This window comes from Oncorhynchus masou, chromosome 25 (genome assembly GCF_036934945.1).
Source record: "Oncorhynchus masou masou isolate Uvic2021 chromosome 25, UVic_Omas_1.1, whole genome shotgun sequence".
In the NCBI taxonomy this organism is placed as follows: Eukaryota; Metazoa; Chordata; class Actinopteri; order Salmoniformes; family Salmonidae; genus Oncorhynchus; species Oncorhynchus masou.
Genome location: NC_088236.1, coordinates 9,700,378 through 9,728,369, shown reverse-complemented (window position 1 = coordinate 9,728,369; position 27,992 = coordinate 9,700,378). Strand labels below are relative to the sequence as shown.

Below are 27,992 nucleotides of genomic sequence, written 5' to 3'. Positions count from 1 at the left end.
CTCGGCGGTCGTCGTCACCGTCCTACTAGCCGCTACCGATCCCTATTTCGTTTGTCTGTTGGTTTTGTCTTATTAGTTTCACCTGTGTGTATTTTGGTTTAATTAGCTTCCCAATATGTAGTAGTTTGACCCGCCCTTGTTTTGTGCGGGATTGTCTTCATGTTAGGTAGTGGTGGATTGTCTGTATGTTACGTGTGTACATATTAGGTCGTGGTGGATTTTATTTGCTATACTGGACACCCTGTGGTTTTTGGGTTGTCTGGTATAGTGTCCTGCGCCCTGTATTGTCTTGGGCTTATTATTATGGTGTGCCATAGTAAAGCACTTTACTCCATTACTCTCTCTCTCTCTGCGTCTAATTCCTGCACCCACCTAGTCCCGCGTGACAATCTACATGAAAGCTGATCTAGGATCAGTTTAGCTTTTTAGATCATAATGAATCTGGGGGGGTATATGTAAGTATATCGGTGGTGAACACACACTGAGACCTGCCACCTGACCGGATGGTTCCTTAACGATTTTGTGGGTTCCCTTGCTGATGGTGTTGCTGCAGCTTCTCACCATGTCATCCCAGGTTGGATCCTAAAGATAACTTATTGTAATATAACATTAGGACCTAATTATCATCATGGGGAAATGTTCCCCTTTATAAGGACCTTACCCAGGCACACCGTCATTAACATAACAACCCCCTGTACAAATACTGTACCAACCCCCCGTATAAATACTGTACCAACCCCCTGTATAAATACTGTACCAACCCCCAGTATAAATACTGTACCAACCCCCCATATAAATACTGTACCAACCCCCTGTATAAATACTGTACCAACCCCCAGTATAAATACTGTACCAACCCCCCGTATAAATACTGTACCAACCCCCTGTATAAATACTGTACCAACCCCCAGTATAAATACTGTACCAACCCCCAGTATAAATACTGTACCAACCCCCGTATAAATACTGTACCAACCCCACGTATAAATACTGTACCAACCCCCAGTATAAATACTGTACCAACACCCTGTATAAATACTTTACTAACCCCACGTATAAATACTGTACCAACCCCCCGTATAAATACTGTACCAACCCCCAGTATAAATACTGTACCAACACCCTGTATAAATACTTTACTAACCCCACGTATAAATACTGTACCAACCCCCCGTATAAACACTGTACCAACCCCCAGTATAAATACTGTACCAACCCCCCGTATAAATACTGTACCAACCCCCAGTATAAATACTGTACTAACCCCCGTATAAATACTGTACCAACCCCCCGTATAAATACTGTACCAACCCCCTGTATAAATACGGTACCAACCCCCCGTATAAATACTGTACCAACACCCTGTACAAATACTGTACCAACCCCCTGTATAAATACTGTACCAACCCCCCGTATAAATACTGTACCAACTCCCCGTATAAATACTGTACCAACCCCCAGTATAAATACTGTACTAACCCCCCGTATAAATACTGTACCAACCCCCCGTATAAATACTGTACCAACCCCCCGTATAAATACTGTACCAACCCCCCGTATAAATACTGTACCAACCCCCTGTATAAATACTGTACCAACCCCCCGTATAAATACTGTACCAACTCCCCGTATAAATACTGTACCAACTCCCCGTATAAATACTGTACCAACCCCCCGTATAAATACTGCACCAACCCCCCGTACAAATACTGTAACAACCCCCAGTATAAATACTGTACCAACCCCTGTACCAACCCCCCGTATAAATACTGTACCAACCCCTGTACCAACCCCCCGTATAAATACTGTACCAACCCCTCGTATAAATATTGTACCAACCCCTCATATAAATACTGTACCAACCCCCTGTATAAATATTGTACCAACCCCTCATATAAATACTGTACCAACCCCCTGTATAAATACTGTACCAACCCCCTGTATAAATACTGTACCAACCCCTCGTATAAATATTGTACCAACCCCTCATATAAATACTGTACCAACCCCTGTATAAATATTGTACCAACCCCTCATATAAATACTGTACCAACCCCCTGTATAAATACTGTACCAACCCCTGTATAAATACTGTACCAACCCCCGTATAAATACTGTACCAACCCCCCGTATAAATACTGTACCAACACCCTGTATAAATACTGTACCAACCCCCTGTATAAATACTGTACCAACCCCCCGTATAAATACTGTACCAACCCCCTGTATAAATACTGTACCAACCCCCTGTATAAATACTGTACCAACCCCTCGTATAAATATTGTACCAACCCCTCATATAAATACTGTACCAACCCCCTGTATAAATATTGTACCAACCCCTCATATAAATACTGTACCAACCCCCTGTATAAATACTGTACCAACCCCCTGTATAAATACTGTACCAACCCCCCGTATAAATACTGTACCAACCCCCCGTATAAATACTGTACCAACCCCCCGTACACATTCAACAAGAGGCAATGGAGACCCACAGCTGGTCCGTTCTCAGTAATGTCTCTAAACCAAACTGTATAGGGTTCTCAGTGATGTCTCTAAACCAAACTGTATAGGGTTCTCAGTGATGTCTCTAAACCAAACTGTACAGGGTTCTCAGTAATGTCTCTAAACCAAACCTTATCTAGTTCTCAGTGATGTCTCTAAACCAAACCTTATATAGTTCTCAGTGATGTCTCTAAACCAAACCTTATATAGTTCTCAGTGATGTCTCTAAACCAAACTGTGTAGGGTTCGCAATGATGTCTCTAAACCAAACTGTGTAGGGTTCTCAGTAATGTCTCTAAACCAAACTGTACATAGTTCGCAATGATGTCTCTAAACCAAACTGTATATGGTTCTCAGTAATGTCTCTAAACCAAACTGGATAGGGTTCTCAATGATGTCTCTAAACCAAACTGTATAGGGTTCTCAGTAATGTCTCTAAACCAAACTGTATAGGGTTCTCAGTAATGTCTCTAAACCAAACTGTATAGGGTTCTCAGTAATGTCTCTAAACCAAACTGTACAGGGTTCTCAGTAATGTCTCTAAACCAAACTGTACAGGGTTCTCAGTAATGTCTCTAAACCAAACTGTATAGGGTTCTCAGTAATGTCTCTAAACCAAACTGTATAGGGTTCTCAGTAATGTCTCTAAACCAAACTGGATAGGGTTCTCAGTAATGTCTCTAAACCAAACTGTATAGGGTTCTCAGTAATGTCTCTAAACCAAACTGGATAGGGTTCTCAGTAATGTCTCTAAACCAAACTGGATAGGGTTCTCAGTAATGTCTCTAAACTGTACAGGTTCTCAGTAATGTCTCTAAACCAAACTGTACAGGGTTCTCAGTAATGTCTCTAAACCAAACTGTACAGGGTTCTCAGTAATGTCTCTAAACCAAACTGTAAAGGGTTCTCAGTAATGTCTCTAAACCAAACTGTACAGGGTTCTCAGTAATGTCTCTATACCAAACTGTACAGGGTTCTCAGTAATGTCTCTAAACCAAACTGTACAGGGTTCTCAGTAATGTCTCTAAACCAAACTGTACAGGGTTCTCAATGATGTCTCTAAACCAAACTGTATAGGGTTCTCAGTAATGTCTCTAAACCAAACTGTATAGGGTTCTCAGTAATGTCTCTAAGCTGTACAGGGTTCTCAATGATGTCTCTAAACCAAACTGTATAGGGTTCTCAGTAATGTCTCTAAACCAAACTGTACAGGGTTCTCAGTAATGTCTCTAAACCAAACTGTACAGGGTTCTCAGTAATGTCTCTAAACCAAACTGTACAGGGTTCTCAGTAATGTCTCTAAACCAAACTGTACAGGGTTCTCAGTAATGTCTCTATACCAAACTGTACAGGGTTCTCAGTAATGTCTCTAAACCAAACTGTACAGGGTTCTCAGTAATGTCTCTAAACCAAACTGTATAGGGTTCTCAGTAATGTCTCTAAACCAAACTGTACAGGGTTCTCAGTAATGTCTCTAAACCAAACTGTACAGGGTTCTCAGTAATGTCTCTAAGCTGTACAGGGTTCTCAATGATGTCTCTAAACCAAACTGTATAGGGTTCTCAGTAATGTCTCTAAACCAAACTGTATAGGGTTCTCAGTAATGTCTCTAAACCAAACTGTACAGGGTTCTCAGTAATGTCTCTAAACTGTACAGGTTCTCAGTAATGTCTCTAAACCAAACTGTACAGGGTTCTCAGTAATGTCTCTAAACCAAACTGTACAGGGTTCTCAGTAATGTCTCTAAACCAAACTGTACAGGGTTCTCAGTAATGTCTCTAAACCAAACTGTATAGGGTTCTCAGTAATGTCTCTAAACCAAACTGTACAGGGTTCTCAGTAATGTCTCTAAACCAAACTGTACAGGGTTCTCAGTTATGTCTCTAAACCAAACTGTACAGGGTTCTCAGTAATGTCTCTAAACCAAACTGTATAGGGTTCTCAGTAATGTCTCTAAACCAAACTGGATAGGGTTCTCAGTAATGTCTCTAAACCAAACTGGATAGGGTTCTCAGTAATGTCTCTAAACCAAACTGGATAGGGTTCTCAGTAATGTCTCTAAACCAAACTGGATAGGGTTCTCAGTAATGTCTCTAAACCAAACTGTATAGGGTTCTCAGTAATGTCTCTAAACCAAACTGGATACGGTTCTCAGTAATGTCTCTAAACCAAACTGTACAGGGTTCTCAGTAATGTCTCTAAACCAAACTGGATAGGGTTCTCAGTAATGTCTCTAAACCAAACTGGATAGGGTTCTCAGTAATGTCTCTAAACCAAACTGGATAGGGTTCTCAGTAATGTCTCTAAACCAAACTGTATAGGGTTCTCAGTAATGTCTCTAAACCAAACTGTATAGGGTTCTCAGTAATGTCTCTAAACCAAACTGTATAGGGTTCTCAGTAATGTCTCTAAACCAAACTGTACAGGGTTCTCAGTAATGTCTCTAAACCAAACTGTACAGGGTTCTCAGTAATGTCTCTAAACCAAACTGTACAGGGTTCTCAGTAATGTCTCTAAACCAAACTGTATAGGGTTCTCAGTAATGTCTCTAAACCAAACTGTACAGGGTTCTCAGTAATGTCTCTAAACCAAACTGTACAGGGTTCTCAGTAATGTCTCTAAGCTGTACAGGGTTCTCAATGATGTCTCTAAACCAAACTGTATAGGGTTCTCAGTAATGTCTCTAAACCAAACTGTATAGGGTTCTCAGTAATGTCTCTAAACCAAACTGTACAGGGTTCTCAGTAATGTCTCTAAACTGTACAGGTTCTCAGTAATGTCTCTAAACCAAACTGTACAGGGTTCTCAGTAATGTCTCTAAACCAAACTGTACAGGGTTCTCAGTAATGTCTCTAAACCAAACTGTACAGGGTTCTCAGTAATGTCTCTAAACCAAACTGTATAGGGTTCTCAGTAATGTCTCTAAACCAAACTGTACAGGGTTCTCAGTAATGTCTCTAAACCAAACTGTACAGGGTTCTCAGTAATGTCTCTAAACCAAACTGTACAGGGTTCTCAGTAATGTCTCTAAACCAAACTGTATAGGGTTCTCAGTAATGTCTCTAAACCAAACTGGATATGGTTCTCAGTAATGTCTCTAAACCAAACTGGATAGGGTTCTCAGTAATGTCTCTAAACCAAACTGGATAGGGTTCTCAGTAATGTCTCTAAACCAAACTGGATAGGGTTCTCAGTAATGTCTCTAAACCAAACTGTATAGGGTTCTCAGTAATGTCTCTAAACCAAACTGGATACGGTTCTCAGTAATGTCTCTAAACCAAACTGTACAGGGTTCTCAGTAATGTCTCTAAACCAAACTGGATAGGGTTCTCAGTAATGTCTCTAAACCAAACTGGATAGGGTTCTCAGTAATGTCTCTAAACCAAACTGGATAGGGTTCTCAGTAATGTCTCTAAACCAAACTGTATAGGGTTCTCAGTAATGTCTCTAAACCAAACTGTATAGGGTTCTCAGTAATGTCTCTAAACCAAACTGTATAGGGTTCTCAGTAATGTCTCTAAACCAAACTGGATAGGGTTCTCAGTAATGTCTCTAAACCAAACTGGATAGGGTTCTCAGTAATGTCTCTAAACCAAACTGGATAGGGTTCTCAGTAATGTCTCTAAACCAAATTGTATAGGGTTCTCAGTAATGTCTCTAAACCAAACTGTACAGGGTTCTCAGTAATGTCTCTAAACCAAACTGTATAAGGTTCTCAGTAATGTCTCTAAACCAAACTGTATAGGGTTTTGTGATGTACCGTATTGTCAAAAGTTTTGTATTTATCTGATCTGCTGATTATGAATGAAGGCCAAATCTTAGAATAACAGGAAGTTATATTAAACTCAGGTTTAAACACAATAATGGTCTTCTGTAAAAGGTAAATGTCAAATGGTAAAAATCTTTGATTTATCACTTTTAATATTCTACGGACCAATCTAAGACATCATTAAACAATACAGAAACATGATAATACCAGACTGAGAACATCTTGCCATGAAGCACGTTTTTTTATTGATGCTATAAGGAAGAGAATATATGGGTGACAGGGTGAGAGAACCAATCAGACACGAGGTCACAAAGGTCATAGGTTACAATCTAATCATCATTCTATTGCTCCTGTTCCTTCTTGTAGCTGTAGGTGTAGTTGACGGTGCCTTTCTTCAGGTGGCAGGTCTCAGTGTGTGTTCCTGGGTAGACAGTGGTGGTGCAGGTTCCCAGGCGGTTATCTGGTCCGGCGTCCTGATCCCACACCTAATAATTAATTACATTATTATAATAATAACAAAAACAATAGTAATAGTTAATAATAATCATAACTATCAAATTCATAACAATCATAATCATCATCATCCTCCTCTTCCTCTTCCTCCTCCTCCGTCTCTTTCTCTTCCTGTCCCTCTTCATCATCATCATCATCACAATAATAATAATTGATGGGATTTACATAGTGATTTTCCAGTGCTCAAAGTGCTTTGCATAGTAAGGTGGGAAACTCACCTCCAGCTTCAGGACAGACTTGTGGATGATGTCTAGGAAGTTGAATTCTCCGGGCCAGGTGGGGTTGGCCTGGTTCGTCAAAATGCTGGTCATGCCACCGAAGGCTGGGCCGCACCACACCTAAGGAAGAGAATGTTGTCGTTTTTTTATTGTTATTGTGCTTCTAATACTAAATGATCTTTAATGGTAAGGGTGGGTAACAACACATCCTCCACAGTGATCCTAAACACAGGGGCACCTCAGGAGTGTTCATCCCCTTCCTGTACTCCCTGTTGCCTGGCCGTGCAATCACTGTAGGCTACTCGATATCCAAACAAATGACTGCTGACTGTCTACTGTTTACTGTTTGATTATTGCTGTGTCTCTGTCCTTCTGTGTTATGATGTCTGTCCTGTCTGTAACATCACTGTACTTCTGTTTTATCTCCCCACCTGTCAGTCCCTCATTTTATATCACAATGATTTATTAACTGACTGATCAGGTTAAATAAAGAAGAAATAAATTAATCAATTCACCTTGACGTAGGGGTCTGGCTGGGAGAGGAGGTCTCCTTTCAGATTGGAGGCACTAAGGCCCCACACCCTGACATGGCTGTCATCCAGGTCACAGTGTACAAGAGCCAGGGTGCATAGCACCAGCAGTCCCAGGGACAGAGAGAGAGAGGCCATGGTACACTGTCTGGGAGAGAGGAGAGAGAAGAGGAGAGGAGAGGAGAGGAGAGAGAAGAGCAGGGGAGAGGAGGGGAGAGGAGAGGAGAGGAGAGGAGAGGAGAGGAGAGGAGAGGAGAGGAGAGGAGAGGAGAGGAGAGGAGAGGAGAGGAGAGGAGAGGAGGGAAGAGGAGGGGAGGGGAAGATATAAACATGTCCATAAGAACTTAAAAATAACACTACAGACATTCAAATGTAGTTGAAAGATCAGGACATATTTTCAGAATTAAGAGGTCAATGAAGGAAGAGAGAGAGAGAGAGAGAGAGAGAGAGAGAGAGAGAGAGAGAGAGAGAGAGAGAGAGAGAGAGAGAGAGAGAGAGACAGAGAGAGAGAGAGAGAGAGAGAGAGAGAGAGAGAGAGAGAGAGAGAGAGAGAGAGAGAGAGAGAGAGACAGAGAGAGAGAGAGAGAGACAGAGAGAGAGACAGAGACAGAGAGAGAGAGAGAGAGAGAGAGAGAGAGAGAGAGAGAGAGAGACAGAGAGAGAGAGAGAGAGAGGTAGTAGAACAGCACCAGAACAACAGATCATGTCTTACCTGGATATTCTTGAGCTGTACGTCTGTCTTCTCTAGTCACCCAACTGCTGATGGTCCTTACTGTGCCATCTAGCAGTTTATAAAGATCTCAGCCCCCCCTCCCCCCACCCAGGTTTGTATGATGACCCACAGATGGTATGTAGGACTACTTAGTGATGACATAACCAATGAGAGCACACCTTATATTACCAAGAGACATATGGAAGCCTATAAGGTGTAACGACAAGTTCTGATACTATCTGAAGTGCTGATTGAACAAATTCTATTCCAGATAATGTCAAAAGGCCAGCCCAGTGAATAAATAGTTAGGTAAGGGAGAGGACATTGCTAAGGGTGGACATGGTAAATATTACTGCATAGAATCTGTAATTCATCAGTAATACCATTGATCACTATCTATAGGAAGACAACAGGCGCCTCACAGCCACCTGCTTCAGTCAGAGTGGTATTATAAGGACTACAGTGACAATGTTTGAGTCCCAAATGGCACCCTATTCCCTATATAGAGCACTACTGGTCAAAAGTAGTTCACTAAAGAGTGAATAGGGTGTAATGTAGGACAAAGCCTTTCCACACTACAGTTATATCACTCACTCTGTGGCGCCACATACAAACACTGTCTCTGGTTCAATAGAAGCTTTATCCCAGGGCCCTATCAACCGGATGAGTTGTAAAACCTCTTGGTTTTATCCTCAATCACTTTGAATGCAGTGAGTCCACTTGTGGTTAATATTCCAAGATCTAATTAATAAACTTTTTGTATTAAAGAAGTACAGAAGACTACAGAGCCAATTAAGGTATTATAATATGAGCCACTCCCACAGTGACAATATACACTGACTACAGAACATACCCCTGTCTCCTCTCTCTGTGGCGCTACAAACAAAGGTCTGTCTCTGTCTGTCTGTCTGTCTGTCTGTCTGTCTGTCTGTCTGTCTGTCTGTCTGTCTGTCTGTCTGTCTGTCTGTCTGTCTGTCTGTCTGTCTGTCTGTCTGTCTGTCTGTCTCTGTCTGTCTGTCTGTCTGTCTGTTCTACAGGATCTTAGATCTTGGGGGTTGAGGCTGTGATGGGGGTTGAGGCTGTGATGGGGGTTGAGGCTGTGATGGGGGTTGAGGCTGTGGTGGGAGTTGAGGGTATGGTGGGGGTTGAGGCTGTGGTGGGGGTTGAGGCTGTGGTGGGAGTTGAGGCTGTGGTGGGAGTTGAGGCTGTGGTGGGAGTTGAGGCTGTGGTGGGGGTTGAGGCTGTGGTGGGGGTTGAGGCTGTGGTGGGGGTTGAGGCTGTGGTGGGAGTTGAGGGTATGGTGGGGGTTGAGGCTGTGGTTGGGGTTGAGGCTGTAGTGGGGGTTGAGGCTGTGGTGGGAGTTGAGGGTATGGTGGGGGTTGAGGCTGTGGTGGGGGTTGAGGCTTTGGTGGGGGTTGAGGGTATGGTGGGGGTTGAGGCTGTGGTGGGGGTTGAGGCTGTGGTGGGAGTTGAGGCTGTGGTGGGAGTTGAGGCTGTGGTGGGAGTTTAGGGTATGGTGGGGGTTGAGGCTGTAGTGGGAGTTGAGGCTGTGGTGGGAGTTGAGGCTGTGGTGGGAGTTGAGGCTGTGGTGGGAGTTGAGGCTGTAGTGGGGGTTGAGGCTGTAGTGGGGGTTGAGGCTGTGGTGGGAGTTGAGTCTGTGGTGGGGGTTGAGGCTGTGGTGGGGGTTGAGGCTGTAGTGGGTGTTGAGGCTGTGGTGGGAGTTGAGGCTGTGGTGGGAGTTGAGGCTGTGGTGGGAGTTGAGGCTGTGGTGGGAGTTGAGGCTGTGGTGGGGGTTGAGGGTATGGTGGGGGTTGAGGCTGTGGTGGGGGTTGAGGCTTTGGTGGGGGTTGAGGGTATAGTGGGGGTTGAGGCTGTGGTGGGGGTTGAGGCTGTGGTGGGAGTTGAGGCTGTGGTGGGAGAGTTGAGGCTGTGGTGGGAGTTGAGGCTGTGGTGGGGGTTGAGGCTGTGGTGGGAGTTGAGGCTGTGGTGGGGGTTGAGGCTGTGATGGGAGTTGAGGGTATGGTGGGGGTTGAGACTGTGGTTGGGGTTGAGGCTGTAGTGGGGGTTGAGGCTGTGGTGGGAGTTGAGGGTATGGTGGGGGTTGAGGCTGTGGTGGGGGTTGAGGCTGTGGTGGGAGTTGAGGCTGTGATGGGTGTTGAGGCTGTGGTGGGAGTTGAGGCTGTGGTGGGAGTTGAGGCTGTGGTGGGAGTTGAGGCTGTGATGAGGGTTGAGGCTGTGGTGGGAGTTGAGGGTATGGTGGGGGTTGAGGCTGTGGTGGGAGTTGAGGGTATGGTGGGGGTTGAGGCTGTGGTGGGAGTTGAGGGTATGGTGGGGGTTGAGGCTGTGGTGGGAGTTGAGGGTATGGTGGGGGTTGAGGCTGTGGTGGGAGTTGAGGCTGTGGTGGGGGTTGAGGCTGTGGTGGGAGTTGAGGCTGTGATGGGGGTTGAGGCTGTGGTGGGAGTTGAGGCTGTGGTGGGAGTTGAGGGTATGGTGGGGGTTGAGTCTGTGGTGGGGGTTGAGGCTGTGGTGGGAGTTGAGGCTGTGGTGGGAGTTGAGGCTGTGGTGGGAGTTGAGGGTATGGTGGGGGTTGAGGCTGTGGTGGGAGTTGAGGCTGTGGTGGGGGTTGAGGCTGTGGTGGGAGTTGAGGCTGTGATGGGGGTTGAGGCTGTGGTGGGAGTTGAGGCTGTGGTGGGAGTTGAGGGTATGGTGGGGGTTGAGTCTGTGGTGGGGGTTGAGGCTGTGGTGGGGGTTGAGGCTTTGGTGGGGGTTGAGTCTGTGGTGAGGGTTGAGGCTGTGGTGGGGGTTGAGGCTGTGGTTGGGGGTTGAGGCTGTGGTGGGAGTTAAGGGTATGGTGGGGGTTGAGGCTGTGGTGGGGGTTGAGGCTTTGGTGGGGGTTGAGGCTGTGGTGGGGGTTTAGGCTGTGGTGGGGGTTGAGGGTATGGTGGGGGTTGAGGGTATGGTGGGGGTTGAGGGTATGGTGGGAGTTGAGGATGTGGTTGGGGTTGAGGCTGTAGTGGGGGTTGAGGCTGTAGTGGGGGTTGAGGCTGTGGCGGGGGTCGAGGGTATGGTGGGGGTTGAGGGTATGGTGGGGGTTGAGGCTGTGGCGGGGGTCGAGGGTATGGTGGGGGTTGAGGGTATGGTGGGGGTTGAGGCTGTGGCGGGGGTCGAGGGTATGGTGGGGGTTGAGGGTATGGTGGGGGTTGAGGCTGTGTAGGGGGAGCTGAGGAAGGGGTCAGTTTATCTGCTCCTTGTGTTTTTTTCCTAGCTTGATTTAATAATTGACGAAGTTGATGATTAACGTGGCGATGATATTTGAATGAGACGTTGTTTCCCAGACCCTTTAGACAGACATAAAGTGCTTTAACCTTACCGTTATCAAATGATCCTCAAAGGGACCACTAAACAGTTCATATGAATACCCTTCACACCTCTTACGTATGTATACGTGTGGGTGAGTAAGTTGTATTTTTCCCCGCTGGATCAGCATCTTCTAAATGAACCCATATTACACACGTACAATTTTTTTTTTACCTTTATTTAACCAGGCAAGTCAGTTAAGAACAAATTCTTATTTTCAATGACGGCCTGGGAACTTTGGATTAACTGCCTGTTCAGGGGCAGAATGACAGATTTGCACCTTGTCAGCTCGGGGGTTTGTACTCGCAACCTTCCGGTTACTAGTCCAACGCTCTAACCACTAGGCTACTCTATTTGCCCAACTAACTTTCCCCAACCGACACAAGTCTTCTGAACCACTGGTCTGTCACTTCCCCTCTATACTCAACCCGTCCTGTTACCAACCACTGGTCTGTCACTTACCCTCTATACTCAACCCGTCCTGTTACCAACCACTGGTCTGTCACTTCACCTCTATACTCAACCCGTCCTGTTACCAACCACTGGTCTGTCACTTCCCCTCTATACTCAACCCGTCCTGTTACCAACCACTGGTCTGTCACTTCCCCTCTATACTCAACCCGTCCTGTTACCAACCACTGGTCTGTCACTTCCCCTCTATACTCAACCCGTCCTGTTACCAACCACTGGTCTGTCACTGCCCCTCTATACTCAACCCGTCCTGTTACCAACCACTGGTCTGTCACTTCCCCTCTATACTCAACCCGTCCTGTTACCAACCACTGGTCTGTCACTTCACCTCTATACTCAACCCGTCCTGTTACCAACCACTGGTCTGTCACTTCCCCTCTATACTCAACCCGTCCTGTTACCAACCACTGGTCTGTCACTTCCCCTCTATACTCAACCCGTCCTGTTACCAACCACTGGTCTGTCACTTCACCTCTATACTCAACCCGTCCTGTTACCAACCACTGGTCTGTCACTTCCCCTCTATACTCAACCCGTCCTGTTACCAACCACTGGTCTGTCACTTCACCTCTATACTCAACCCGTCCTGTTACCAACCACTGGTCTGTCACTTCACCTCTATACTCAACCCGTCCTGTTACCAACCACTGGTCTGTCACTTCACCTCTATACTCAACCCGTCCTGTTACCAACCACTGGTCTGTCACTTCCCCTCTATACTCAACCCGTCCTGTTACCAACCACTGGTCTGTCACTTCACCTCTATACTCAACCCGTCCTGTTACCAACCACTGGTCTGTCACTTCCCTTCTATACTCAACCCGTCCTGTTACCAACCACTGGTCTGTCACTTCCCCTCTATACTCAACCCGTCCTGTTACCAACCACTGGTCTGTCACTTCACCTCTATACTCAACCCGTCCTGTTACCAACCACTGGTCTGTCACTTCCCCTCTATACTCAACCCGTCCTGTTACCAACCACTGGTCTGTCACTTCACCTCTATACTCAACCTGTCCTGTTACCAACCACTGGTCTGTCACTTCCCCTCTATACTCAACCCGTCCTGTTACCAACCACTGGTCTGTCACTTCACCTCTATACTCAACCTGTCCTGTTACCAACCACTGGTCTGTCACTTCACCTCTATACTCAACCCGTCCTGTTACCAACCACTGGTCTGTCACTTCCCCTCTATACTCAACCCGTCCTGTTACCAACCACTGGTCTGTCACTTCCCCTCTATACTCAGCCCGTCCTGTTACCAACCACTGGTCTGTCACTTCCCCTCTATACTCAACCCGTCCTGTTACCAACCACTGGTCTGTCACTTCCCCTCTATACTCAATCCATCCTGTTACCAACCACTGGTCTGTCACTTCACCTCTATACTCAACCCGTCCTGTTACCAACCACTGGTCTGTCACTTCCCCTCTATACTCAACCCGTCCTGTTACCAACCACTGGTCTGTCACTTCACCTCTATACTCAACCCGTCCTGTTACCAACCACTGGTCTGTCACTTCACCTCTATACTCAACCCATCCTGTTACCAACCACTGGTCTGTCACTTCCCCTCTATACTCAACCCGTCCTGTTACCAACCACTGGTCTGTCACTTCACCTCTATACTCAACCCGTCCTGTTACCAACCACTGGTCTGTCACTTCCCCTCTATACTCAACCCGTCCTGTTACCAACCACTGGTCTGTCACTTCCCCTCTATACTCAGCCCGTCCTGTTACCAACCACTGGTCTGTCACTGCCCCTCTATACTCAACCCATCCTGTTACCAACCACTGGTCTGTCACTTCACCTCTATACTCAACCCGTCCTGTTACCAACCACTGGTCTGTCACTGCCCCTCTATACTCAACCCGTCCTGTTACCAACCACTGGTCTGTCACTTCACCTCTATACTCAACCCGTCCTGTTACCAACCACTGGTCTGTCACTTCACCTCTATACTCAACCCGTCCTGTTACCAACCACTGGTCTGTCACTTCACCTCTATACTCAACCCGTCCTGTTACCAACCACTGGTCTGTCACTTCCCATTTACATTTACATTTAAGTCATTTAGCAGACGCTCTTATCCAGAGCGACTTACAAATTGGTGAATTCACCTTCTGACATCCAGTGGAACAGCCACTTTACAATAGTGCATCTAAATCATTTAAGGGGGGTGAGAAGGATTACTTATCCTATCCTAGGTATTCCTTGAAGAGGTGGGGTTTCAGGGTTCTCCGGAAGGTGGTGATTGACTCCGCTGTCCTGGCTTCGTGAGGGAGTTTGTTCCACCATTGGGGGGCCAGAGCAGCGAACAGTTTTGACTGGGCTGAGCGGGAACTGTACTTCCTCAGTGGTAGGGAGGCGAGCAGGCCAGAGGTGGATGAACGCAGTGCCCTTGTTTGGGTGTAGGGCCTGATCAGAGCCTGGAGGTACTGCGGTGCCGTTCCCCTAACAGCTCCGCATGCAAGCACCATGGTCTTGTAGCGGATGCGAGCTTCAACTGGAAGCCAGTGGAGAGAGCAGAGGAGCGGGGTGACGTGCGAGAACTTGGGAAGGTTGAACACCAGACGGGCTGCGGCGTTCTGGATGAGTTGTAGGGGTTTAATGGCACAGGCAGGGAGCCCAGCCAACAGCGAGTTGCAGTAATCCAGACGGGAGATGACAAGTGCCTGGATTAGGACCTGCGCCGCTTCCTGTGTGAGGCAGGGTCGTACTCTGCGGATGTTGTAGAGCATGAACCTACAGGAACGGGCCACCGCCATGATGTTGGTTGAGAACGACAGGGTGTTGTCCAGGATCACGCTAAGGTTCTTAGCGCTCTGGGAGGAGGACACAATGGAGTTGTCAACCGTGATGGCGAGATCATGGAACGGGCAGTCCTTCCCCGGGAGGAAGAGCAGCTCAGTCTTGCCGAGGTTCAGCTTGAGGTGGTGATCCGTCATCCACACTGATATGTCTGCCAGACATGCAGAGATGCGATTCGCCACCTGGTCATCAGAAGGGGGAAAGGAGAAGATTAATTGTGTGTCGTCTGCATAGCAATGATAGGAGAGACCATGTGAGGTTATGACAGAGCCAAGTGACTTGGTGTATAGCGAGAATAGGAGAGGGCCTAGAACAGAGCCCTGGGGGACACCAGTGGTGAGAGCGCGTGGCGAGGAGACAGATTCTCGCCACGCCACCTGGTAGGAGCGACCTGTCAGGTAGAACACAATCCAAGCGTGGGCCGCACCGGAGATGCCCAACTCGGAGAGGGTGGAAAGGAGGATCTGATGGTTCACAGTATCGAAGGCAGCCGATAGGTCTAGAAGGATGAGAGCAGAGGAGAGAGAGTTAGCTTTAGCAGTGCGGAGCGCCTCCGTGATACAGAGAAGAGCAGTCTCAGTTGAATGACTAGTCTTGAAACCTGACTGATTTGGATCAAGAAGGTCATTCTGAGAGAGATAGCGGGAGAGCTGGCCAAGGACGGCACGTTCAAGAGTTTTGGAGAGAAAAGAAAGAAGTGATACTGGTCTGTAGTTGTTGACATCGGAGGGATCGAGTGTAGGTTTTTTCAGAAGGGGTGCAACTCTCGCTCTCTTGAAGACGGAAGGGACGTAGCCAGCGGTCAGGGATGAGTTGATGAGCGAGGTAAGGTAAGGGAGAAGGTCTCCGGAAATGGTCTGGAGAAGAGAGGAGGGGATATGGTCAAGCGGGCAGGTTGTTGGGCGGCCGGCCGTCACAAGAAGCGAGATTTCATCTGGAGAGAGAGGGGAGAAAGAGGTCAGAGCACAGGGTAGGGCAGTGTGAGCAGAACCAGCGGTGTCGTTTGACTTAGCAAACGAGGATCGGATGTCGTCGACCTTCTTTTCAAAATGGTTGACGAAGTCATGTGCAGAGAGGGAGGAGGGGGGAGGGGGAGGAGGATTCAGGAGGGAGGAGAAGGTGGCAAAGAGCTTCCTAGGGTTAGAGGCAGATGCTTGGAATTTAGAGTGGTAGAAAGTGGCTTTAGCAGCAGAGACAGAGGAGGAAAATGTAGAGAGGAGGGAGTGAAAGGATGCCAGGTCCGCAGGGAGGCGAGTTTTCCTCCATTTCCACTCGGCTGCCCGGAGCCCTGTTCTGTGAGCTCGCAATGAGTCGTCGAGCCACGGAGCGGGAGGGGAGGACCGAGCCGGCCTGGAGGATAGGGGACATAGAGAGTCAAAGGATGCAGAAAGGGAAGAGAGGAGGGTTGAGGAGGCAGAATCAGGAGATAGGTTGGAGAAGGTATGAGCAGAGGGAAGAGATGATAGGATGGAAGAGGAGAGAGTAGCGGGGGAGAGAGAGCGAAGGTTGGGACGGCGCGATACCATCCGAGTAGGGGCAGTGTGGGAAGTGTTGGATGAGAGCGAGAGGGAAAAGGATACAAGGTAGTGGTCGGAGACTTGGAGGGGAGTTGCAATGAGGTTAGTGGAAGAACAGCATCTAGTAAAGATGAGGTCGAGCGTATTGCCTGCCTTGTGAGTAGGGGGAAGGTGAGAGGGTGAGGTCAAAAGAGGAGAGGAGTGGAAAGAAGGAGGCAGAGAGGAATGAGTCAAAGGTAGACGTGGGGAGGTTAAAGTCGCCCAGGACTGTGAGAGGTGAGCCGTCCTCAGGAAAGGAGCTTATCAAGGCATCAAGCTCATTGATGAACTCTCCGAGGGAACCTGGAGGGCGATAAATGATAAGGATGTTAAGCTTGAAAGGGCTGGTAACTGACAGCATGGAATTCAAAGGAGGCGATAGACAGATGGGTAAGGGGAGAAAGAGAGAATGACCACTTGGGAGAGATGAGGATCCCGGTGCCACCACCCCGCTGACCAGAAGCTCTCGGGGTGTGCGAGAACACGTGGGCGGACGAAGAGAGAGCAGTAGGAGTAGCAGTGTTATCTGTGGTGATCCATGTTTCCGTCAGTGCCAAGAAGTCGAGGGACTGGAGGGAGGCATAGGCTGAGATGAACTCTGCCTTGTTGGCCGCAGATCGGCAGTTCCAGAGGCTACTGGAGACCTGGAACTCCACGTGGGTCGTGCACGCTGGGACCACCAGATTAGGGTGGCCGCGGCCACGCGGTGTGGAGCGTTTGTATGGTCTGTGCAGAGAGGAGAGAACAGGGATAGATAGACACATAGTTGACAGGCTACAGAAGAGGCTACGCTAATGCAAAGGAGATTGGAATGACAAGTGGACTACACGTCTCGAATGTTCAGAAAGTTAAGCTTACGTAGCAAGAATCTTATTGACTAAAATGATTGAAATGATACAGTACTGCTGGAGTAGGCTAGCTGGAGTAGGCTACTTCCCCTCTATACTCAACCCGTCCTGTTACCAACCACTGGTCTGTCACTTCACCTCTATACTCAACCCGTCCTGTTACCAACCACTGGTCTGTCACTTCACCTCTATACTCAACCCGTCCTGTTACCAACCACTGGTCTGTCACTTCCCCTCTATACTCAACCCGTCCTGTTACCAACCACTGGTCTGTCACTTCCCCTCTATACTCAACCCGTCCTGTTACCAACCACTGGTCTGTCACTTCCCCTCTATACTCAACCCGTCCTGTTACCAACCACTGGTCTGTCACTTCCCCTCTATACTCAACCCGTCCTGTTACCAACCACTGGTCTGTCACTTCACCTCTATACTCAACCTGTCCTGTTACCAACCACTGGTCTGTCACTTCCCCTCTATACTCAACCCGTCCTGTTACCAACCACTGGTCTGTCGCTTCACCTCTATACTCAACCCGTCCTGTTACCAACCACTGGTCTGTCACTTCACCTCTATACTCAACCCGTCCTGTTACCAACCACTGGTCTGTCACTTCCCCTCTATACTCAACCCGTCCTGTTACCAACCACTGGTCTGTCACTTCCCCTCTATACTCAACCCGTCCTGTTACCAACCACTGGTCTGTCACTTCCCCTCTATACTCAAACCCGTCCTGTTACCAACCACTGGTCTGTCACTTCCCTTCTATACTCAACCCGTCCTGTTACCAACCACTGGTCTGTCACTTCCCCTCTATACTCAACCCGTCCTGTTACCAACCACTGCTCTGTCACTTCCCCTCTATACTCAACCCGTCCTGTTACCAACCACTGGTCTGTCACTTCACCTCTATACTCAACCTGTCCTGTTACCAACCACTGGTCTGTCACTTCACCTCTATACTCAACCCATCCTGTTACCAACCACTGGTCTGTCACTTCACCTCTATACTCAACCAGTCCTGTTACCAACCACTGGTCTGTCACTTCACCTCTATACTCAACCCATCCTGTTACCAACCACTGGTCTGTCACTTCACCTCTATACTCAACCAGTCCTGTTACCAACCACTGGTCTGTCACTTCACCTCTATACTCAACCCGTCCTGTTACCAACCACTGGTCTGTCACTTCACCTCTATACTCAACCCATCCTGTTACCAATCACTGGTCTGTCACTTCCCCTCTATACTCAACCCGTCCTGTTACCAACCACTGGTCTGTCACTTCCCCTCTATACTCAACCCGTCCTGTTACCAACCACTGGTCTGTCACTTCACCTCTATACTCAACCCGTCCTGTTACCAACCACTGGTCTGTCACTTCACCTCTATACTCAACCCGTCCTGTTACCAACCACTGGTCTGTCACTTCCCCTCTATACTCAACCCGTCCTGTTACCAACCACTGGTCTGTCACTTCACCTCTATACTCAACCCGTCCTGTTACCAACCACTGGTCTGTCACTTCACCTCTATACTCAACCCGTCCTGTTACCAACCACTTGTCTGTCACTTCACCTCTATACTCAACCCGTCCTGTTACCAACCACTGGTCTGTCACTTCACCTCTATACTCAACCCATCCTGTTACCAACCACTGGTCTGTCACTTCCCCTCTATACTCAACCCGTCCTGTTACCAACCACTGGTCTGTCACTTCACCTCTATACTCAACCCGTCCTGTTACCAACCACTGGTCTGTCACTTCACCTCTATACTCAACCCGTCCTGTTACCAACCACTGGTCTGTCACTTCCCCTCTATACTCAACCCGTCCTGTTACCAACCACTGGTCACTTCCCCTCTATACTCAAACCCGTCCTGTTACCAACCACTGGTCTGTCACTTCCCTTCTATACTCAACCCGTCCTGTTACCAACCACTGGTCTGTCACTTCACCTATATACTCAACCCATCCTGTTACCAACCACTGGTCTGTCACTTCCCCTCTATACTCAACCCGTCCTGTTACCAACCACTGGTCACTTCCCCTCTATACTCAACCCGTCCTGTTACCAACCACTGGTCACTTCCCCTCTATACTCAACCCGTCCTGTTACCAACCACTGGTCTGTCACTTCCCTTCTATACTCAACCCGTCCTGTTACCAACCACTGGTCTGTCACTTCCCCTCTATACTCAACCCGTCCTGTTACCAATCACTGGTCTGTCACTTCCCCTCTATACTCAACCCGTCCTGTTACCAACCACTGCTCTGTCACTTCACCTCTATACTCAACCCGTCCTGTTACCAACCACTGGTCTGTCACTTCCCCTCTATACTCAACCCGTCCTGTTACCAACCACTGGTCTGTCACTTTACCTCTATACTCAACCCATCCTGTTACCAACCACTGGTCTGTCACTTCACCTCTATACTCAACCCGTCCTGTTACCAACCACTGCTCTGTCACTTCCCCTCTATACTCAACCCGTCCTGTTACCAACCACTGGTCTGTCACTTCCCCTCTATACTCAACCCGTCCTGTTACCAACCACTGGTCTGTCACTTCCCCTCTATACTCAACCCGTCCTGTTACCAACCACTGGTCTGTCACTTCACCTCTATACTCAACCCGTCCTGTTACCAACCACTGGTCTGTCACTTCACCTCTATACTCAACCCGTCCTGTTACCAACCACTGGTCTGTCACTTCCCCTCTATACTCAACCCGTCCTGTTACCAACCACTGGTCTGTCACTTCACCTCTATATACTCAACCCATCCTGTTACCAACCACTGGTCTGTCACTTCACCTCTATACTCAACCCGTCCTGTTACCAACCACTGGTCTGTCACTTCCCCTCTATACTCAACCCGTCCTGTTACCAACCACTGGTCTGTCACTTCCCCTCTATACTCAAACCCGTCCTGTTACCAACCACTGGTCTGTCACTTCCCTTCTATACTCAACCCGTCCTGTTACCAACCACTGGTCTGTCACTTCACCTCTATACTCAACCCGTCCTGTTACCAACCACTGGTCTGTCACTTCCCCTCTATACTCAACCCATCCTGTTACCAACCACTGGTCTGTCACTTCCCCTCTATACTCAACCCGTCCTGTTACCAACCACTGGTCTGTCACTTCCCCTCTATACTCAACCCGTCCTGTTACCAACCACTGGTCTGTCACTTCACCTCTATACTCAACCCGTCCTGTTACCAACCACTGGTCTGTCACTTCCCCTCTATACTCAACCCGTCCTGTTACCAACCACTGGTCTGTCACTTCCCCTCTATACTCAACCCGTCCTGTTACCAACCACTGGTCTGTCACTTCCCCTCTATACTCAACCCGTACAGGGTCTACTGTAGAGGCTCTAGGGTGTAGGAGTAGTACAGGGTCTACTGTAGAGTATCAAGGGTGTAGGAGTAGTGTATGGTCTACTATAGAGGATCTAGGGTGTCGGAGTAGTACAGGGTCCACTGTAGGGGCTCTAGGGTGTAGGAGTAGTATATGGTCTACTATAGAGGATCTAGGGTGTAGGAGTAGTACAGGGTCCACTGTAGGGGCTCTAGGGTGTAGGAGTAGTATATGGTCTACTATAGAGGATCTAGGGTGTAGGAGTAGTACAGGGTCCACTGTAGGGGCTCTAGGGTGTAGGAGTAGTATATGGTCTACTATAGAGGATCTAGGCCCTAGATCCTCTATAGTAGACCATATACTACTCCTACACCCTAGAGCCCCTACAGTGGACCCTGTACTACTCCTACACCCTAGATTCTAGGGTGTAGGAGTAGTACAGTGTCCCGCCCTTCTTCAGGAAGCAGCTATGCTGCCAAGTTACGTTCTTGATGGAGCGATCATAGGTCCCCAGCAGGTCGTAGAGTTGCTGTCTTACACCTCCAACCTCACAGGGTTGTTCTCATTGGTGTTGAAGAAGCTGAAGTCCTCCTTCCACCAGGGGTCGGATCGGTCATTCTTCACCTCTGTCCTCCCCGCAAAGCTGCACCTTCACCTTAAAGGGATAGTTCACCAAAATCACAAAATGACTTAGAGAACCATAGATACTTTTATCACTTGGACTGGCCTTTAGCTGAGTTACAGCCACCGGTCGAAGGTTCAGGAGAATCAGGGAGTCCTGCTTTTAAAAAAATCGCTGAAGTTGGAGACTTACCGATTGCTGCATCTGTACACAGCCCATCTGTAAATAGCCCATCCAACCTACCTCATCCCCATATTGTTTTTATATCCTTTTTTTGTGCTCTTTTGCACACCAGTATTTCTACTTGCACATCATCTTCTGGCACATCTATCACTCCAGTGTTACCATGCTAAATTGTAATTACTTCGCCACTACGGCCTATTTATTGCCTTACCTCCTTATGCCATTTGCACACACTGTATATAGACTTTCCTATTGTGTTATTGACTGTACGTTTGTTTATTCCATGTGTAACTATGTGTGTTGTTTGTGTCCCACTGCTTTGCTTTATCTTGGCCAGGTCGCAGTTGTAAATGAGAACATGTTCTCAACTGGCCTACCTGGTTAAATAAAGGTGAATTATTATTTTTTAATTCATGGTGACCCCTAACCTCAGAGGGTCACCCAGAGACCACATAATGTATTTCATGGTCAACAACCATTTTAATCTTGACTGTTTCCTTGTCCTGTAAACAGTCTATTGACAAGGTAAGCCAGCAATCAATGCATTTGGGGGAACTATCCCTTTAATAATAATAATAATAAAATAATGATAGATTTATATAAAGTTTTTTTTCCAGATCCTCAAAGGGCTATACATGGTAAGTGGTTGGAATATTACCTTATCCACCACCTAGACATATGGCGCCAGACAGATCACCACACATCAGCTATCATGGTGGACAGGTGACTCAGGCGAGGAGAGATTTACCTCGACGTAGCCATCAGGGATCGCTAGCAGGCTGCTGTGCAGGTCAGTGGCACGGAGGTTTAAAACACCTTGGGGACCTTACGTTCCTCTGCTGTATAGATCTGGACCACAGCCAGAACACACACCACCAGCAGGCACCACAGAAGAGAGGAGGAGGACGTGTCTCTCAGTCAGATAGGGCTTGATCTGTGGAGGGAAGATAACTAGGAGAGAGAAGGGGGGGAAGAGAGGCAGAGAGAGAGTGCGAGAGAGAAACCGGGAGGGGTAGAAAGAGAGAAGAGAGGCAGAGAGAAAAAGAGGGAGGGGTAGAAAGAGAGAAGAGAGGCAGAGAGAAAGAGAGGGAGGGGGAGAAAGAGAGAAGAGAGGCAGAGAGAAAAAGAGGGAGGAGTAGAAAAAGAGAAGAGAGGCAGAGAGAAAAAGAGGGAGGGGGAGAAAGAGAGAAGAGAGGCAGAGAGAGAGAGGAAGAAAGAGAGAAGAGAGGCAGAGAGAGAGAGAGAGGGGAAGAAAGAGAGAAGAGAGGCAGAGAGAAAAAGAGGGAGGGGGAGAAAGAGAGAAGAGAGGCAGAGAGAGAGAGGAAGAAAGAGAGAAGAGAGGCAGAGAGAGAGAGAGAGGGGAAGAAAGAGAGAAGAGAGGCAGAGAGAGAGAGAGAGGGGGAGATGAAAGAAAGGAGAAAATATAAACCTGAAAACACTAACCATCTTCACAGAGAAGAGGAACAAATGAAAAGATAGAAAAGGTCAGAAGAAGAGAGGAAAGACTTGATATATCAGGACATGACGTGGAAACAACGTTGATTCAACCAGTTTTTGCCCAGTGAGTTCTTTACATAATGTCCATTTTCAAATATAATACATTATAAAGTAAACTCTCGTTACATGACTCCTAAAAGGTCATAATACCTGTGTTCTGTAGAGTCTGGAGATGAGCGTCTGTCTGTCTCGAAAACCAACCACTGATGGTTGTTCCTATGCCCTCTCACTGTTTGTAAACACCTCACCCGTGTATCCACAATACACCCTCAACATACACCCCCTCTCCCCCAACACAGAAATGCAATGACACTCCACAGGTGACTTGTTCTCAGTGATGCCTCAACCAATGAGATAACAGTCTGCGTTGCCAAATAACAGCAACACCTACAAATAGTATAAACCTCTAATGGTGATGGAATGAAGGCCAGGATTTTGAATAAACTCTTTGAAGGCTAGATCCACAGCCTTCAAAGAGTGAGGAAAACGTTGCTCGCTGTCAAATCCTTGCTTCCCTGTTTTTTTTATCAATTCCTCTCAAAGCTCATTGGAGGATGACAACCAAGGGAGGGACGTTGGATCCACTCATCTCCTCTGAAGCGATTTGAGATGGATTGAGGAAACAAGGAGGGAGGAAGCAAGGATTTCGACAGCCAGTAATGTTTTCAGACACAGCCAGTCCAATGTTTCCATAAAGGGGAGGTTACTAGTTCTTTACAAGGGTTGCACCTCAAACGGCACCCTATTCCCTATATAGTGCACTACTTTTGACCAGGGCCCATAGAGTGGGTAGTGCCCTACATAGGGAATAGGGTACCATTTGGAACACAAATAGGGACTAATAGCTGAGTGACTTATCATGTGTCATCATGACGTATTCCCACGGCAACACTTTGTTCCACACCTGTGATTGTTCAAGCTGGCCTAAAATGTGTTTGGTACGCCTCGTTCCAACATTGTTTCATTTATTTAAAACATGTTTCCTCACAGCACAAGAAGAGTCTGGTATCTGTACATCTGGTCTGGTTCCTTAATTAAATACCTAAATTAGCTCTATACTGTTACTGCTTTCTTACTTTGTCATAACCCCAAATAAACATTCTTTGCAGGGGACATGCTATATATTTTCTTTGTTTTCAAACTTTTCAACTGCCCTAAAATAGAACCAATAGTGAAACAGGAAGACCCAGGTATTTGTGTCCCAACTGTAAAAACACACTAATATAGCTTTAAATCACTTCCTTTTATTTTTGTTATTCTCTAAGAATTGTGTTCCTTTTCTAACAGACCTTCATGTAAGTGAGCCTCATTTCAACACAACTAAAAAAATATGAGAGAGACTGAAAGCCCTGTGCAGTGAATCTAGTTTTTATTAATTGATGCCATTGTAGAGTGAGCACGGAAGTGACAGTTGGAGAGAGCCAATCAGACACAGAGCTAGAAGGAGCATAACAGTACAATCATAGTGACAAGAGGTCAACTTCTTTACTGCAGTTCACGAGATAAACAGACACAGAACCAATGTTTTATGGTGACGTTTACTGGAAATAAGCAGTTGTATGTTGCTAAATTTGATGCATGGACAATCTTAAATCTGGTGCATGGACAGTCTTAAATCTGGTGCATGGACAGTCTTAAATCTGGTGCATGGACAGTCTTAAATCTGGTGCATGGACAATCTTAAATCTGGTGCATGGACAGTCTTAAATCTGGTGCATGGACAGTCTTAAATCTGGTGCATGGACAGTCTTAAATCTGGTGCATGGACAGTCTTAAATCTGGTGCATGGACAGTCTTAAATCTGGTGCATGGACAGTCTTAAATCTGGTGCATGGACAGTCTTAAATCTGGTGCATGGACAGTCTTAAATCTGGTGCATGGACAGTCTTAAATCTGGTGCATGGGCAGTCTTAAATCTGGTGCATGGACAGTCTTAAATCTGGTGCATGGACAGTCTTAAATCTGGTGCATGGACAGTCTTAAATCTGGTGCATGGACAGCTATAATCTGGTGCATGGACAGTCTTAAATCTGGTGCATGGACAGTCTTAAATCTGGTGCATGGACAGTCTTAAATCTGGTGCATGGACAGCTATAATCTGGTGCATGGACAGTCTTAAATCTGGTGCATGGACAGTCTTAAATCTGGTGCATGGACAGCTATAATCTGGTGCATGGACAGTCTTAAATCTGGTGCATGGACAGTCTTAAATCTGGTGCATGGACAGTCTTAAATCTGGTGCATGGACAGTCTTAAATCTGGTGCATGGGCAGTCTTAAATCTGGTGCATGGACAGTCTTAAATCTGGTGCATGGACAGTCTTAAATCTGGTGCATGGACAGTCTTAAATCTGGTGCATGGACAGCTATAATCTGGTGCATGGACAGTCTTAAATCTGGTGCATGGACAGTCTTAAATCTGGTGCATGGACAGTCTTAAATCTGGTGCATGGACAGTCTTAAATCTGGTGCATGGACAGCTATAATCTGGTGCATGGACAGTCTTAAATCTGGTGCATGGACAGTCTTAAATCTGGTGCATGGACAGCTATAATCTGGTGCATGGACAGTCTTAAATCTGGTGCATGGACAGTCTTAAATCTGGTGCATGGACAGTCTTAAATCTGGTGCATGGACAGCTATAATCTGGTGCATGGACAGTTTTAAATCTGGTGCATGGACAGTCTTAAATCTGGTGCATGGACAGTCTTAAATCTGGTGCATGGGCAGTCTTAAATCTGGTGCATGGCAGTCTTAAATCTGGTGCATGGACAGTCTTAAATCTGGTGCATGGACAGTCTTAAATCTGGTGCATGGACAGTCTTAAATCTGGTGCATGGACAGTCTTAAATCTGGTGTACTGTTTGTCATGCATGGTCCCTGATCCCCTGAGATCTGATTTATTCCCAAATCAGTTAAATACACAAAGTGGGAGACTGAGAGGAAGACATCAGTGTAGACACTAAATACAATACACTAACTGTAAGGTGGAGGTGGAGTTTTGTTCTGCTCAATGTTCTAGAATCTAGTCTGTTATGATGAGCCTGAGGATGAGGTCAGGGGGAGGACGGTTTTTCAGCTCAGTTTGAGGAGAATTAGAAATCCATGTAACAGATGAGGGGTCCGAAATGGGACGTTGTTGTAAATATAGATAAGAGGAGAGAGACCATGTGACCAGACGTTGCTGGAGATAACAAGAGGCCTCTACTGGATATAGGACTATCAGTAGTAAATGTTGTCTTAACTCTGTGGAAAGGGTCTAATGAGCTCGAGGGTGTACTGTACGCTTTTAGGGTGTAGGGGTAGTACACGGTCTACTGGGCTCTATGGTCCAGGGTGTAGGAGTAGTACAGGGTTTACTGTAGAGGCTCTAGGATGTAGGAGTAGTACAGAGTCAACTGTAGAGGCTCTAGGGTGTAGGAGTAGTACTGGGTCTACAGTAGGGGCTCTTGGGTATAGGAGTAGTACAGGGTCTACTGTAGGGGCTCTAGGGTGTAGGAATAGTACAGGGTTTACTAAAGAGGGTGTAGGAGTAGTACAGGGTCTACTGTAGGGGCTCTTGGGTATAGGAGTAGTACAGGGTCTACTGTAGGGGCTCTAGGGTGTAGGAGTAGTACAGGGTCTACTGTAGGGGCTCTTGGGTATAGGAGTAGTACAGGGTCTACTGTAGGGGCTCTAGAGTGTAGGAGTAGTACAGGGTCTACTGTAGGGGCTCTTGGGTATAGGAGTAGTAGAGGGTCTACAGTAGGGGCTCTAGGGTGTAGGAGTAGTACAGGGTCTACTGTAGGGGCTCTAGGGTGTAGGAGTAGTACAGGGTCTACTGTAAGGGCTCTAGGGTGTAGGAGTTGTACAGGGTCTACTGTAGGGGCTCTAGGGTGTAAGAGTAGTACAGGGTCTACTGTAAGGGCTCTAGGGTGTAGGAGTTGTACAGGGTCTACTGTAGGGGCTCTAGGGTGTAGGAGTAGTACAGTGTCTACTGTAGGGGCTCCAGAGTGTAGGAGTAGTACAGGCTCCCTCCCTTCTTCAGGAAACATTGATGTTGCCAAGTTCCGATCTTAATGGAGCGCTCGCAGGTCCCCAGCAGGTCGTCGAAGAGCACGTCACTGTCATACACCTCCAGCCTCAGTGGGTTGTTCTCAATGGCGTTGAAGAAGTTGAAGTCCTCCTTCCACCAGGGGTCATGGTTGTTGTTCTTTACCTCTGTCTTCCCACCGTAGCCAGAGCCCATAAACACCTAAATCATAATGATACTTGTGATGATAATGACAATAATGATGATGATGATGAGAATAATGATACTGATTATAATGATAATAATTGCAATACTGATTATGGTAATGACGATAATGACGTGGATGATAATGACAATGCTTATTATGGCAATGATGATAATTATGATGATATGCCAATGCTTATTATGGTAATGGGGATAATGATAATGACAATACAAATTATGATAATGATGACTGTGATGATGATAATTACACTACTGATTATGGAAATGAAGATAATGATGCTGATGTGTGTTATAATTATAATTGTCATTATTACCATAATCAGTATCGTCATTATTATCAGTCCCAGATGACATATCTAGCCGCGTCCTCAGAGCATGTGCAGACCAGCTGGCTGGTGTGTTTACAGACATTCAATCAATCCTTATCCCAGTCTGCTGTTCCCACATGCTTCAAGAGGGCCACCATTGTTCCTGTTCCCAAGAAAGCTAAGGTAACTGAGCTAAACGACTATCGACCTGTAGCACTCACTTCCATCATCATGAAGTGCTTTGAGAGACTAGTCAAGTACTATATCACATCCACCCTACCTGACACCCTAGACCCACTCCAATTTTCTTACCACCCCAATAGGTCCACAGACGACGCAATTGCAATCACACTGCACACTGCACACTGCCCTAACCCATATAGACAATAGGAATACCTATGTAAGAAGGCTGTTCATCGATTACAGCTCAGCATTTAACACCATAGTACCCTACAAACTCGTCATTAAGCTGGAGACC

The 27,992-nt window shown here is 46.9% G+C and overlaps 2 protein-coding genes across 3 annotated transcripts in view; both read right to left on the bottom strand.

The window, feature by feature from the left end:
* Nucleotides 1-6,499: 6,499 nt before the first annotated feature.
* On the bottom strand, nt 6,500-8,360 carry LOC135513491 (perforin-1-like). 2 transcript variants are annotated; one of them, XM_064936368.1, is made up of 4 exons: nt 8,251-8,360; nt 7,524-7,686; nt 7,009-7,128; nt 6,500-6,762 (listed from the first exon to the last, which is right to left on the bottom strand). In XM_064936368.1, the coding sequence occupies exons 2-4, from the start codon at nt 7,674-7,676 to the stop codon at nt 6,619-6,621; spliced, it is 417 nt and encodes a 138-aa protein (XP_064792440.1). In that variant the 5' UTR covers nt 7,677-7,686; nt 8,251-8,360; the 3' UTR covers nt 6,500-6,618. The 2 variants fall into 2 exon arrangements, with proteins under 2 accessions (XP_064792440.1, XP_064792441.1); XM_064936369.1 differs by having other exon boundaries at nt 7,524-7,682; nt 8,251-8,356.
* Nucleotides 8,361-26,923: 18,563 nt separating this feature from the next.
* The window catches only part of LOC135513465 (perforin-1-like), a 2,103-nt gene continuing 1,034 nt past the window's right edge, over nt 26,924-27,992 (bottom strand). The window contains exon 2 of the mRNA XM_064936344.1: nt 26,924-27,203. Coding sequence (XP_064792416.1) covers nt 26,943-27,203 — 261 coding nt within the window. The 3' untranslated portion in view covers nt 26,924-26,942. The remainder of the gene's footprint in view (nt 27,204-27,992) is intronic.